This window comes from Poecilia formosa, unplaced genomic scaffold, assembly GCF_000485575.1.
Source record: "Poecilia formosa unplaced genomic scaffold, Poecilia_formosa-5.1.2 Scaffold317, whole genome shotgun sequence".
Taxonomy (NCBI): Eukaryota; Metazoa; Chordata; class Actinopteri; order Cyprinodontiformes; family Poeciliidae; genus Poecilia; species Poecilia formosa.
This window is the reverse complement of record NW_006800256.1, coordinates 70,669-80,676: the sequence shown is the minus strand read 5'-3', so window position 1 is coordinate 80,676 and position 10,008 is coordinate 70,669. Positions and strand designations below refer to the sequence as shown.

The following is a 10,008-nucleotide window of genomic DNA, read 5'->3' as shown; positions in this document are numbered from 1 at the left end:
CTGCAACATTAAAACATGGATAGAACTGTAACTACATTAATCATAACTCTTGTTTCTGTGAGTTTCTGGTGGGGCAGCTCTGTGTTGCCTTCAGGAGAATAGGAGTATCATCCATAAAATTTCACCTACATGGCATTAACTGTGCAAACCAGAGCTTTTAGGGCGGGCATCACTTAATGTTTATTGATGCTCACCATCAGTAATCTTCACTTATCACCTGCTGCGCCTACTGCGTTATGTGTTTCACATCATGTGTTGATTTTTCACTGTTCAGCGTCTGATTCTCTGTTTTTATGCCATAATTCACATCTAGTTTGTCGCTCCGTTTTATGTCCCGCTTTTTCTGTTTCAGAGTTTTGCGCAGTGTGCGCGTCGTTTTTTGTTTTTTTATAACCCCCTATGGTGCGCAGAGTTTGGGAAAGGTAACGATGGGGAAAATGCAGACTGACATAAACCTTTTAAAACAACGGAAACAATTTCTGTATTCTGATTATTGAAATTTAAAAGCGCTGTGGTGCCGTTGTTCTATCACACCCGTTTCATACCGGACCACTTACAGCACCAGTGTGAACGCTCTCTATCGTGGTATGGAGGGATTTCTTTATTTAAATGGGTTCGTTTTTCAGAGGGTATTGTGATTTTAATAATTACAGTTTATAAGAGCGATTTTCTGTTGTCCTTCCATGGAATCGTGCAGCCTTCAAACGAAAATAAAACACTTTTTAATACAAGTTGCTACTTTGACATGATCACAGACCTGCCAAAACATATGTACAAAAATACCAGACAAAGTGAATCACAGCAACGTCATCAGCCGGAGTAATGCTAAACTGAAGCGGTGAAGCTACTAATAGCAGAAGCGGAGCTGCGCCAAGAAGTTACAAACACTGAATAGATAGAAGGAGAGCTGCCAAGAATGATTTCTTGGCTATACACAATACAGTTTTAGCAAGTTGCTCAAAGTCTAACCTGGTATTTTTGTGCATATTAGGTGTAATATGCACCTAATATGCATGTCCTTTGAACCAAACGCCCCCCAAAGGAATCCCAGTGCCCCCCTTTTGTAAAAATTCCCGCCAGCGCCCCCTTCCGTCGTCTGAATGCCCCCCGGGGGGCTGTACCGCCCACGTTGAGAACCGCTACTCTATAGAAAGACCAGATTTGAAAAATGCTCAATAAAAGTTCAGAGGTGGATCAATAGTCTTGGCTGCTTCTCTGGTTAATAGTTAATAGTTTATGGCAGGCCATGTCTTGGTAGATTCACAGGTTTGTAGATGTTTGAAGCTTGGTGTATTGGTTTATAATGAGAAGTGGAAGAAATCACAAGCTACATTTAGCTTCCTGTTATATTCCCAACAGTTGACTTGCACTGTTCCCATTTACATTTTACCTAGTTTAAATATTGATTTATTTATGAGGGAGAAATTTGGGTAACATTTATTTGAAGGGGGTTGAATAAGACTGTCATGACACTGTCATAAGCATGACATAACACCTGTCATGAATCTTCATGAATATTTATGACTGTTGTCATAAAGCGTCATTCGGTAAATAATGACACTTTTAATACAAAGTTGACATTATTCAAAAGGTCTTCGTTATGACAACTTGTCAAACTATCGTTTGTGGTTTTAATGTCCCAAAATGTGAAGCATTTCAGGGAATGTTGCATCTCCTCCTCCAAAAACCTTTCCAAGAAATTATTTTGTCGTCATGGCAACCCCTGCACAGTTAGACGCTGAATCTCATAGCTTTTCATGAACATCTCCTGACACCACAGATCGCTGAAGGGGGTTAGCAATATTCATTAGCTTGTAAAAACAGGCCTTCCTCTCCAATTCTGAGACTCAGGAGGGAGAGGGAAGGGGAGGTATTGGTTCTTTTTTCCATCACTGATGTTTGAATAAGTCAGATAGTGCCCTACCTTAAAGGCTCCCATAAGCCAGTTCATTACCTCTGAGAGAACAAGCAGTATGCAAGTTACATGTAATAAACTGAAACAAATGTATTTTAGCAACCAATCAGGCGACAGTGACATCCTCTGAATTTTGTGGGTATTTTTTGTCAAATCGACAAATGCAACCATTTCTGCATTGGCTTGCTTATGTAACCTCATTGGAGCCTCCTCCTCCAATGACAGCAAACTAGACCTGTCAAATTATACATAATCCCTTTTACTGTTGGTTTTTAGCCTGCCTCTTGTTCTCCAAATGCCTTTACAAAGTGACATGGCATGCTGACATTGTGAGTAATGGGGAGCACTAATGGAACTGGCATTAGGTGATGCATTTGAATAGCTACAATGAGAAAAATAAATGGCTGTTTAGCCAGTGTGGCAGGGATGGTTGATGGTTGTCACCTTGACAATGTTCCTGAAGTACATTGTGTTCATTTTGTGGTGGCCAGTGTGTATCCTTCATTAGTTTATCTTATGAAGGATTAAAGGAGTTGAATGCATTTGGCACATTTTAAATTTTTCTAAGCTTTGTTGAATTGTCACAAACAGAACCTTTATGTTTGGAAAGTCTGTATTGTCAAAACTAGTTACGCCTCAATATCTGAACAGAAAGATGGTAATGGTGCATTCACACCAGACCCGTTTAGTCTGCTTTAACTGTTCCTTTGCCTAGAAAGTCTGGCTCATTTGAGGAGGTGTGAATGCAATTGGAAAGCAGATGAGAAACTGCATCAGTAAGTTTAATGTGCACAGAGGAACCCTCCTTTCAAGCGATTTAATTCAGTGTTGATGAAAACATAACACCAGAAAGAAGTGAATACTGCCCTTATGGTGTTTATTGAGAGGAGACTCAGTTAAATCTAAAGTTGTGTAGTATTCCGTTACTGCAAGCAGCAATGGGCTTGTAATAAGAGGTCTGAATGTGCAATCATACTCTGGTCTGCCTAAAAACTTAGGTCTGGTTTGGTTGAAGTGAACTGCATATGAATGCCAAGCAGACTGGCGACCCATTTCAAACAGCAGGAAGTTGGCTGTTGCTACTTTATCAAAACACATTTATTTTGGTAAATACAAAACAAATGTGTCTGTCTAGCCTAGCACTAGCTAGAAATGACTCCTGGTCTGTGTATGTTGGTGTTCACCATTCAGATAAATGTGATCTGAATGGTCTGGCTCATTTGACGAGGTGTCAAATTGGAAAAGCAGATGAGAAACCGTGAATGAATGAATTAGAAATGAAGCCTTTTCTGTAAAAGTAATGAACGAATGACAAATATTTTAGTTTGAAGTTTTTATTCAGTTTTTGTTTTTTACTTTACGAAACAAATGTTTGCAGATGTCGTATGAATAAACAGCACCCCATCTTCTGGAAACAGGGTTCAAATCGGCCCCTTCGTATGAAGAAAAGACTCTTTTTGCCCAATCAAAGCCTCTCCAGGTTCCCAAAGTGACATGTTTTCCTGTATTTGACATTCATTTAAGTGCATTTGTAGGCAACACAACCGTTTTTTGATTCATGTGCAATAGCTGAACTTATGGTCATTGTGAAAAGAGAATATTTACATTGCAGCTATGACTCATTAACTGTCTATCACTTGAGCTAGCATCAGAACTGGAGAGGGAGACATTCGTAGCATGGGGAAAGGGGTGGAGTCTTGTTTCAAGCACAGTCTTCGTAAACAGCAAACTTTACCAACATCATCATGATTAACTAGACTCTTTCTGTCTCACTTCTTTTCCTCCAAGTAAGACGAAAAAGGTTAATAGAATGGTTTAAAATAAAGTTTAGTGATTGTGCTTTTAAAACCAAAGTAAAACAAAAAAAAAAACATCGATGAGAACACAGAACATAACAGTGCATTACAAAAAGACGAACAAACATAATCCCAAAGTGGCACTTTTTTTATGGGGGGTCGGGAGAGGCAGGTAAACAATATAGCAATTTACAAACATGGATGGAAATGATAAAATAATTTTATTTACCGACATAATGAAATTAGATCTTCTAAACAAAACGAGGAAGACTATTTCGAGGTACCACAATGGGCAAAACAAGACATTACACAGACACGCATATTTACAGTTTACCCCCCCTTCCTGTTTGCGGCCGCTTTTCTTCCAGTAACATCTCATTGGATGGGCGCTCCCAAGCTCTTGTCAAGGCAGGTTGAGTCTGAAGCAGAATTTCACTGCATATTGCATTGGAATTTGACATAAATATACCATTGTTTTGTTACTTTGTTGTATTTTTTAATGAATCAGCCTTCACAATTTCCTATTTAAAAAAAAAAAGCGGGCAAAGAAATGATAAGTTGGAGGGGAAAAAATAGCATTGGTCTGTTTTTCCAGATGTAAAGAAACACATATGATGTTATACAGTATAATGGCAGCCAACACGATGGTGAAATACTGAGATATTTAAAATTGTAAGAGAAAAAAATGGTGCTCCACTCCTCTGGGAAAAATCTGAACAGTTCCTCCTTTTTCATCTCGACGTCTTCAGCTTTCTAGCATCTGGGAGAGAAGAAATGATACGGGTCAGTTTTCTAGAGAATACATAAACACGGGCAGCCAGTGCTGCTATAGAAAAGATATGTGCCAGCATCGTAACCAGCTGATTGTGTAATATTTGTGCGTTCACAAACACACAAATATTTGTGCGTTCACAAACACACAAATATTTGTGCGTTCACAAACACACAAATATTTGTGCGGTTCATGAAAAACATCACGTATAGATAAAAAAAAAAAAAAAAAAAGTCAGATTTGAACTGCCTTTCCCTGCAGTGTGAGTGTAGCCAATGAGGTTTTGTGCCATCAGAATAGATGAGCAAAAACCAATAACATACCCTGGAGGAAGTGGGATTTTTTTTTTCCTTTACCAAACTACTGGGTTGACATTTCTGGCAAACACTCCTACTCTAATATTTGAAACAGCACCTGGCTCTGTATGTCAACACTGTCACATTTGTGGTCTTGTGATGAAGCAGGGGAAAGCAGACATCTCCAACACATAAGTACCAAATGAGCCAAGTCAGCAGTGTTTAGTATAATGTAATGGTTCACTAAAGTTGAAACTAAAGTCAAGCTGTTGAAACAGATTTTTATGGTCTGGTTTACCAGCTTTGAGCAAAAATTTCTTCCAATTGGTATACATAATCCAGTTTATACAAACTTGTCATATTTCTGCTTAAGATCTCATTGAAAGAAGTCACATAAGTATGACTACAGTCCAGTTAGATTTGACGACTGTCGTTAGCTTGTACCTCTAGTTCCTCCTCTGCTTGGTGAAAGGCTACAGAGTTGTTGACGACCAGGTCTCCAGGGTTCCTGCGTGCTCCTTCCCCTCTCCGCCGGCCCCCCGAACCCCTGGAGGACATGGAGCTGGAGGAGCTTGGGTCTCTGGTGCTATTGACCGTTGGGAACTGTGGTCGGCTGTACGGCAGAACATCCTCTTTAGAGAGAGAGAGCAGAGTTGTGTGACTTTCCATTTGGAACAGAAATTTAACCGACAGCAGTGTAAGTGTGTCAGTACCTGTGTTCTGCCGTGCCTTGTTGGCAGTGCTGCTCTCGGATTTGTTCCCCTTCCCTCCGTGAGCAGCCTTCTGTCTGTCCTGAGCGTCTTTCCGTTCAGATGAGCTGGTTCTGGGGTCCGAGCCCTCCTGAGGCCGGTAGCCCCCTCCCCGCTTGTCCCGGCCCTCACCTGCTTTGGGGGAAATCACTCCCCGGCCCTCCAGAGCCGCCTTAGAGGGATGTGTGGGAGACTTGAGCACCGCTGGAGGAGGAATGGGTGGAGGAGGGAGATCTGGTGGATAAACACAGGAAGTGATCAACCGCACAATAAAAAAACCCGGTTTTTGTTTAGTTTTTTCTAACTGTGCACCCTTGAAAGTTCTTTGAGTATTTACCCGTCACTCACACCTGCGGGGTGATGGGTAAACACAGCTGCAGCATGTATACACATGCTGACCGAAAAGTCTTCAGAGCGGACGATAAACACACCAGATGACATTCAAGGTGCAGAGTTATGAGATTTGAGCGAGAGGCAGGAGAGGAGGTTTGAGGGGGGGTGATGGTCAGTGGCTTGCTCGACTTCCCATGTCAATGAATCAATGCTAGCTGTCCTTGAGCCATTATTCATACAAGAGCTGCTGGGCAGGTGAGCCTGGCCTCTCACACATCACACGGCCATCTGAGAAACACGCCAGAGAAAAGCCTCACCAGCCTTAAATCAATGGCATTTCATCTTCTCATCACCGTTACACAGGAATAATGTGTTAATAAGCATTTCTCTTGGTTCCTCAGTTTGTGGAAACGACTTTATGCCCCAAAAGGGAAAAAAAAAAAAATTGATCCCATGTGATCCCATGTGTCGGATCTGTAACTTCAGTAGAAAACCTCACATTTTCCTAACAATTAGCATCGTTGCCAAAGTGATGGTCATACAAGACAATGTCATACAATAACATATTCGAATCATCAATAACATATTTGAGTATTCCCTGGGATTTATGTTTGCTTTATTTTCTTTGTAACTTCAACCAGGTTACTACTGCTAATTTTCCAGAACTACCACCTGTGCAGTGTTTGAAGCCATAACCCAGGGGTCCCCAAACTACGGCCCGCGGGCCGGATTCGGCCCGCCTCCACATTTGGTCTCTGAACAATACCAGAGAGCATTCAGATTTTTTTTTTTTTTTCATTTATTGTATTTTCCGGTTTATATGTGGATTTTTCTTCAACCACCAGGGGGCTCTTTAGCAGGAAGTGTGTCCTGTAAACTGTGGGTGTTTTGTTTTGCATGGCGCATTGCTGCCATCTGTTGGACTTTTAGGGAACTGCTTGACTTTTATGTTAACAGTATGGTTGTTTGCTAGCGGTAGAGCAGATGAACACACGTGTCTGTTATGAACGCCGCATTACAGGTTGAATTCTTCGAAGCAACTATACTTCAAAACGAGCCTTTATGTTAACATATGAGAAATTAATATATTATAGTTACATTCCCTCAATGGAATATATACTAGTTAGTCCCAGCGACCGTTTCATGGTTTTTTCCCATGTGCTTTCTGGGTAAAAATCAATTGAGAAACGCAACGCACCCCCACACCCCCCGTCAACAATTTCCGGCCCCCCACCAGAGAAGGGAAAAGTTATGTGGCCCTCACAGGAAAACGTTTGGGGACCACTGCCATAACCCAAACAGCAGTGGGAGGGAGTCTAACGTGGGAAATAATATCACATCATGCACATACATAGCTGAAAAGTTTTGACATACAAGTGTTGGGCAGGTCTCTTCTTGGCCTACAAGACCAAAAAGGTCATGTTATTGGATTTTATCTGTACAATCAGGTGAGCAGGAGGAGGAAGTCTTTACAGTGCATGGCAGCTGTAAAGATAGAAGCTGAAACAGTAGTCATCAAAGCAAAGTTCTAGGATTGTAAAGTCGTAATATAAATTTTATTTAAATTGTTATGAGTTATGAGTCGAACTACCATAACACAATTAGGCATGCTACTTTATGTCTGGCAGAGATGTGAAGTACTTTGTCCTACTTTCTGGATGACTGACTGTCGTGCCAATTTTTTTTTGAGTGCATTATTGGGGACATCAATAGAAAATATATAGTACCACTAACTGTTCTCTCAAAAAGGGGCCAGTTGATGATTTTTTTTCTTTTATCTCATTTGCAGACACTGACAGTTTCAGTAGACTTTTGCAGTTATTGTGTGCTCCAACATACTGCCTCTGAATACAAACAGGTGAGCAGGAGGAGGAAATGTATGTCATATAGCAGAGAGGAATCTGCAGTTTTTTTTTTTTTTTAATATCCACCATGCCTCCAGAGTTCGGCCTCAGAGTCCGATCAATGCCTCTGTCCGTGAGCTATAGCTCACTACCAGGGTGGAGCCGCCTGCCTGGTAGATTTATGATCGGGGAGGACAGTGCTCAGGTCTAAGAAGTGTCTCTGTGAGCTCGTCATGGAGGATGAATGTAAGAGACTGCTGGTTAATTAAGCAGGCGAGGCTGAGAAGGATCAGAAAAGACAGGAGAGTCGGCCAGAGAAAAGCACTGGAGTCAAACATCTTGGAGGGAAGAGGGTATTTGTGGGTATTTCTATCTACTGTGCAAACATGAGGGAAGTGACCGGGTCTGAGACGTAGAGAAGGGCAAAGGTTTGTCTTCCTTCTCCAAATTCATTGGCATTCCTTAAAAAAATCCAAATATATATAGAATATATAATATTTTTACAAGTGTGTGTGACTTTCGTTTTATCATATAGAACAGGTTAAAAATTAATTACTTCTTTTTTCTTTTTACCAAGCCGGAACCTTTGTATTCACGTTGCTGGTACGCCCGTAAATCTAACGTACAAGCGATGGACAACAAAGCCTGGCCCACTGGGAGTTCATTTTTGCTTCAAAAAAACGATCCGATGGAACGCTGGAAAAGACTATTGTGTTCAATTTCAATTGCTTCATTGATAGGAAGCTAGCTAAAACGGAGTTAGCCTATCAGTGAGCTATTCACGTCTAAGCTACTCATGTAGCAGAAGCAGAGACGGCTAATGTCAGCCTCCACAGTCCACATTTCTAAAGAAAGGCTGAACGGGTAGAGCAGCACTTTGTACCAATCTGATTCAGTGACCTAAAACAATAAACCTAAAATAAACATAAAAACAATAAAAAGCTTTGTTGTTTGAGTTCATATGTCTATTTGAACATATGAACTCGCCACCAAAAAGGGTTTCTGAATTGAAAATGTTGCTTAATTTGTATGGTTTTCGATTAAAATGTGATTGATTAATGAAGACTTACAAATTATGTGCATCATAGAGACAACAAGGCTTAAGTGTTGCCCTTCAAGTGCAACATGTTTTCCTTCCACACTTGGAAACAATAATTATCAAAATTCACAGAAAAATATCACATAGTATTTTATCGGTTTCAGTTTTTGATGAGATTCTAATTTACTGAGCCATATTCTCAGATATCTGAGAATATGGCTCTTTTTTTCCCCTCTAAATGCTTATAACCACCTTTCCTCACCTATCACCTCAACAGCACCCCCATAGGCATCCCAGCCTATGGGGGTGGGGGAGAGGAGGGATGGCAATAACCTCCAAATGAAAAACAATCCATTCAGATCAAATGCAATCAGCAAAAGGACTGATACACAGAACTGCAGAGCTGTCAGTCTGCTCCCCTCCCCTGCTCAAACAAAGACGGGGGAGAGGATGGAGAGATCAGCGTGAGGGAGGGGCAGAGGACGTGTTGGAATATAAGGATGATGGTGGAGGTGATGGTGGAGAGGGGTGAGAGGGGGGTATTCTGCAGTGATATAGCTGGTCTGGCTCCCAGTGAGTTGGATATTAAATCTCCCTGTCAAGTGCTTCCAACACTCAAGGACACCTGACACTAAGAGGAGAGCCAGCTCTGGGGCTGCACACACTGCACACCAGAGGAAGTGTGCCTGTGTGTGTGTGCGTGTGTGTGTGTGTGTGTGAGAACAACAGCAGATGCATCTTAAAAAAAAAAAAGAAAAAAAAAAAAAACTTTCCACAAGATCAAAGCAGGAAGAAATAATCTAAAAGTATTTTTTTCGGTGGGAAGGTCCGAGCGTTTAGAACTGACAGCAGAAACAGCTGGTGGCTCTTTTAGCTAACAAGGTTATTGTTGGTGTGAGTGGCTGTTCTGGTGTTTAACCTGCTCAAAGCTAAAGGTGGCGCTGAAGAGCCAGCCAGAGGAGAGGAGCATTCCAGTGCTAACGCTGCTGAACTGGACACAACTCCCAGAGGACAGGATGGATGCGTGTGCATAAACACACAGAGAATCAAAAGAAAGCCGCTGACCCAAACTGATCTTAGCTACTGAAAAAGATATCGCAATAAAAGTGTTTCAAATTTGTCCATATATATATTATAGATTATGTGTTTTTTTTAAATATCTGAAACATTTTCCTGTTTTATCCAGATGAAATGTAAACATGCCATTGCAACATTTAAGCAGTTATGAGACATGGTGGCAAAACCTGAATCTGCTGCTGCGCAA

General features: G+C 41.2%; 1 protein-coding gene across 1 annotated transcript in view; it reads right to left on the bottom strand.

Annotated features, from left to right (window-relative positions):
• Window positions 1–3,233: 3,233 nt before the first annotated feature.
• The window catches only part of robo1 (roundabout, axon guidance receptor, homolog 1 (Drosophila)), a gene marked incomplete at its 5' end in the record, with an annotated part of 71,275 nt that continues 64,500 nt past the window's right edge, over window positions 3,234–10,008 (bottom strand). Inside the window, 3 exons of the mRNA XM_007573055.2 lie at window positions 3,234–4,471; window positions 5,224–5,411; window positions 5,493–5,762. Of these exons, the coding sequence (XP_007573117.2) occupies window positions 4,457–4,471; window positions 5,224–5,411; window positions 5,493–5,762 (473 nt within the window). The remainder of the gene's footprint in view (window positions 4,472–5,223; window positions 5,412–5,492; window positions 5,763–10,008) is intronic.